The sequence below is a fragment of the Mus caroli genome, chromosome 15, assembly GCF_900094665.2.
Source record: "Mus caroli chromosome 15, CAROLI_EIJ_v1.1, whole genome shotgun sequence".
NCBI classification, from domain to species: Eukaryota; Metazoa; Chordata; class Mammalia; order Rodentia; family Muridae; genus Mus; species Mus caroli.
The window spans coordinates 96,881,868-96,886,002 of record NC_034584.1 but is presented as its reverse complement, the minus strand read 5'-3'; the positions used below and the strand labels follow the sequence as shown (position 1 = coordinate 96,886,002).

Here is a 4,135-nt window from a genome sequence, read left to right as displayed (position 1 = left end):
GCCTAAAGGAAAGCTTCCAACTGTTCTCACCTTGCCTTAACCAAAAAAAAAAAAAAAAAAAAAAAAAAAAAAAAAAAGATCAGGCTTAGCTTAGGGCCTGATCTCTAGGACCTGATAGAGCCAGCTGAGATCCTTTGGGTTGAATTCATCTTTAGTTTTGTCTTTGATTTTTGTTTTTGATTTTGTTGTTGTTGTTGTTGTTGTTTTTCTGGTGATAACACCTTCCCATCCTCAAGAAAACTATGTATCTCAGAACCACAGAGCCTTGCTCAGTATGTCCCCCAAGCTCTGCCAAGACATAGGAGATTATAGGAAGAGCATCATGGTCCTTGAATCTCTAACATTTTTTTTTCCTTAACACCTGGCAGATGATGATCAAAAGTTCCAGAAAAAAAAAAAAAGCATAAAAGTCCTTCTTTTGCCAGCTACTCCAGGCATCAGTCTCTGAGGCCTATCCACGCAAGAGACCTTACAGGCAGGCCTCTGGCCTCCACCTTACCTTTTCCCCCAAGGCTAAGCAAACAAATGTGCCATCCTGGAAGCTTCAGAATCACCAGCTCTAAACCGTTTATCCCTACAAATGAAAGCCCAAATGAAGAAGGGACATCGTGCTCAAGGTCTTACCCCAAGAAGTCCTGAAGAGGAAAACTTTTTTCCTTCCCTTTCCCTAAACTTGCTTTCTAGTCTGCAGATTTGGCAGGTCTAAAGGACAGAGAAGGTGGGATATGTAAAAGAAGGGACTGAGTCTGACTTAGGAAAAGTGAGGACCCCCACCCCACATTCAGCTTCACTGTAAGGACCCCCAGGTCTGGCCTCCCTGAGAAGTCAGAGGTGAGACATTTGCATCCTCTACAGTCTGCCACATCCCTTACCCCAGACTCCCTTTCAATAGCACTGAACACCTGAAGTCAAGTGTCAACCTTTGTGTGTTTGTTCAGTGTAAACTTAGGCAACTATAGAGAAGGTGAGGTGTCACCAGACCAGGAGGAGGGGGATTAAAAAGAAACCATCAGACATTGACGTAAAACTAATTCACAGCCACTGGTTTATTATTGATCACGGGGCATTTCACATCAACACTAAAATTCTTTATTGCAAGTTTTACAATAATCAAGTAAATTCAGTCCAAAAAACACAATAACCACGATGAGGGTAGGGGGAGCATCTACCTACAGACTGCCTCTCTGAACTGAAAGTTCATTTTTATTTTCTTTTGGCTCCTCAAACTGAACAGCTCCCAGAGGCTCTCCAGATGCATTTAGCTTTGTTTGCTGTCCTCCCCCCTCCTTCCACCCCCCCACAAGAATACAAAAGAACTTCATAGCTTTGTTCTCCTTAAAATGACTTCCCCCTCACTAACCTCCCCTGGTGCATTTTCAATGCAAAAGGCCTAAGGAAAGAGGTTGGGGGGGGGGGGAGGAGGCCAGAGGATGAGAATCCACTTACAAATCTCCCTTTCCTTTTTCTTTTCCTCATTTCCCCTGAAATTCACCCAAACCAGACCATCACACCTTGCAATATATAATTTTTGCAGCTTTTTTCTTAAAAAATAAATACCCCCCCAATGGCCTTAAATGCAAAGCAAAGCAAAGCAAAGCAAAACAAAACAAAACAACAACAACAACAACAAAAAACCAGCAGGTACCATGCTAAGACAACATCACATGCTTAAAGGGGTCTTTAACAGCAAGGGAAAAGGGCAAGGGGCTTGTTTGTTTATCTGTTTTGTCTGTTTGGAACTGACAAGGGAGGAGGCAAAAGGAAGAGAGAGAAAAGAACCAAAATATATATATATATTAAATTCTATAAATAAGAGTCAATTTGTGTGTGAGGGGGGCACGGAGCACAGGGTGGGGGCAGGGGTGTAAGTTATGTCTTATAACCTGGTGATGTCCTCTGCCCGTTGCTGCTCCGGCGGCGTGGCGCTCTGGGAGTGGTCTTCAGAAGTGCCGGGGGTGGCTGCCGAGAGGGTACTGGGAGCAGCGCCGGCCGGGGGCGCTGACCTCACTTTGGTGTTGGGGAGTCGGTGGTCCTTCTTCCATTTCATACGACGGTTTTGGAACCAGATTTTGATCTGCCTCTCAGAGAGGCACAGCGAGTGGGCGATCTCGATCCTTCTCCTTCGGGTCAGGTAGCGGTTGTAATGAAACTCTTTCTCTAATTCCAGGACCTGCTGCCGGGTGTAGGCTGTCCTCGAGCGCTTGGGCTCCCCTCCGTTATAATTGGGGTTCACTGGGGGAGGGGGAGGGGAAGCAAAGAGTGGGGTTCAGAGGCAGCAGGCTCCCTGCCCCCACCCTCACCCCATCCTCAGCTTTGAGGAACAGGAGGGAGTGGTGGAAATAAAGTCATCAAGCTAAATGGGTTATAAAGAAGTTGAAGGAAGCTAGAGACTTTGTAGTGTAATAAGAGGGGAATCCTCATTGTAACGACACTGAATTATTTATGCGCCCTTAGAAAGCGAGCATAGTTTTCACACATACATAACAGATCGTAGCACATGGCTCGGACTGCCCAGAGTAGCTAAGCCATAAAATTTATGGGGGATGTAATTACCCATTCTCGCTCGTAAATCCAGTTCAATTGTGCTAACCCAGAGTCGTTCCTGGAGAGAGAGGGGGAAGGAGAGAAAGGAGGACGGGGCCAGAGGGGGCCAGGGAGGGTGGGGAGCGCCGGGAAAGGGAGGGGGGCAAAAAGCAAAGTTGCCTACCCGTGCTAACGTGAATTTTTTTCATCCAAGGGTAGACTATGGGTTGCTTGCTGGCGGCGCTGGAGGGATGGTCAGGGGCTGGCTGGCTGCAGGCTGGCGGGGCTGGGGACGGGGAGGCAGAGGCGCCTGAAAGAGGCGCCGGCTCGCAGAGCGGCTGCGATTTCTCAGGGTGGTGGTGGCCCGCCTGGGCCGGCCCGTGGGCTCGCGAATTGCCGGGCCCCTGGAGACTGGTGCAGCTATACTGACGCTCAGGGTAGCTAGGGCGCGGAGGCGGTGGTGGGTACAGCTCCTGGTGGTGATGCTGGAATCCCGATTCCCTGGTCCGGCCGTAATATTCCGGACTGTGTTCAGGGATGTAGCTATTTTGCGAATATTCTTCGCATGGAGGAAATTTCGGATCGATGTAGTTAGAGTCCATCAAATACGAGCTCATGATCATTAATTTCTGGAGTGGAAAATAATTTTTCTCGCTTTGTCGTTTTTCTGCTCCATAAAGCCCTCCTACTAGCTAGCGACCCTGTAAAGTTACTTTCACCATGTGACTCCGCCGGCCAATCACACCGAGCAACCCAGTCCCCGGATAAGGAACCGAATCGCTTTATTCAAAATGTATCCAATTTTTTGTGTATGTGGTGCTGCTGCTGCTGGGGGTGGGGGTGGGGGATGGCTGGCAGAAGCTGGGGTGCTCACCATTGCACACCCCACCAGACTGACAATCCTCCCTTGCTAAAGATGGGTGGCTCCCAGCTCGACTCCAATGTTTGGGCACTGGGGGCTGTCGGGAGGCTGTGATTCAGCCCCCGCCCAGAGTCTCCTCTCCGGCCTCCAGTGGGCCCCGTGGGCCTCAGCTCCAATGCCTTTCCAGTGGTCTCCATTATGGCAATCGTGTTGCAGTCTGTGTAGGTCACAGGGCAGCGCCCCTCTTTCGCAGGAAGAGGAAGTTCAATGAGGGCTTCAGTGGAGGTTGGATGGGGAGGTGCCGAGGCTGAGCTTAGAAGGCTGGAGAGCCTGAACTGTCCTACCCCATTCAAGGATCCTCAAGTCCATTTCCCCTATCCCATACACACTCACCCAACCCTCTTGGCCAAGGGGCCTTGGAGACAGGGTCCCAGCAGTACTAGGCAGGTTGAGGCAGCGGGATACAAATGATCCTGACGTCATTTCTGGAAGTCTAGGGCTTGAGCCCCCTCTGAAGAAAGACAGGAAGTGGTTGGCAAAAGCAGATTTCAGAAATCTTGACAACCCTGCTACCCACTGTCCTTCCCGGCCCAGGCCCCAGAGCCCAGAGCCCAGAGCCCAAAGCAGAGATCTACTACTGATGACTCTTGTGTGACTCCTGCTCCCTGGCCTTCTGACTTCTCACCTGCCAGAATGGAGAGAGAGAGAGAGAGAGAGAGAGAGAGAGAGAGAGAGAGAGAGAGAGAGAGA

The 4,135-nt window shown here is 49.8% G+C and overlaps 1 protein-coding gene across 1 annotated transcript; it reads right to left on the bottom strand.

Moving 5' to 3' along the window:
• Window positions 1-1,022: 1,022 nt before the first annotated feature.
• Window positions 1,023-3,687, bottom strand: Hoxc4 (homeobox C4). The gene is made up of 2 exons (XM_021182973.2): window positions 2,708-3,687; window positions 1,023-2,232 (listed from the first exon to the last, which is right to left on the bottom strand). Exons 1-2 carry the CDS (start codon window positions 3,144-3,146, stop codon window positions 1,877-1,879), a joined length of 795 nt encoding a protein of 264 aa, XP_021038632.1. The 5' UTR covers window positions 3,147-3,687; the 3' UTR covers window positions 1,023-1,876.
• Window positions 3,688-4,135: the final 448 nt, after the last annotated feature.

Excerpts from the sequence above, each read along its gene's own strand:
- Hoxc4 (XM_021182973.2), bottom strand. The coding sequence starts at position 3,146 with ATGATCATGAGCTCGTATTTGATGGACTCTAACTACATCGATCCGAAA. Across the intron at positions 2,233-2,707 it reads AAAAATTCACGTTAGCACGG|TGAACCCCAATTATAACGGA; the intron begins GTAGGCAACTTT and ends CCCCTCCCCCAG.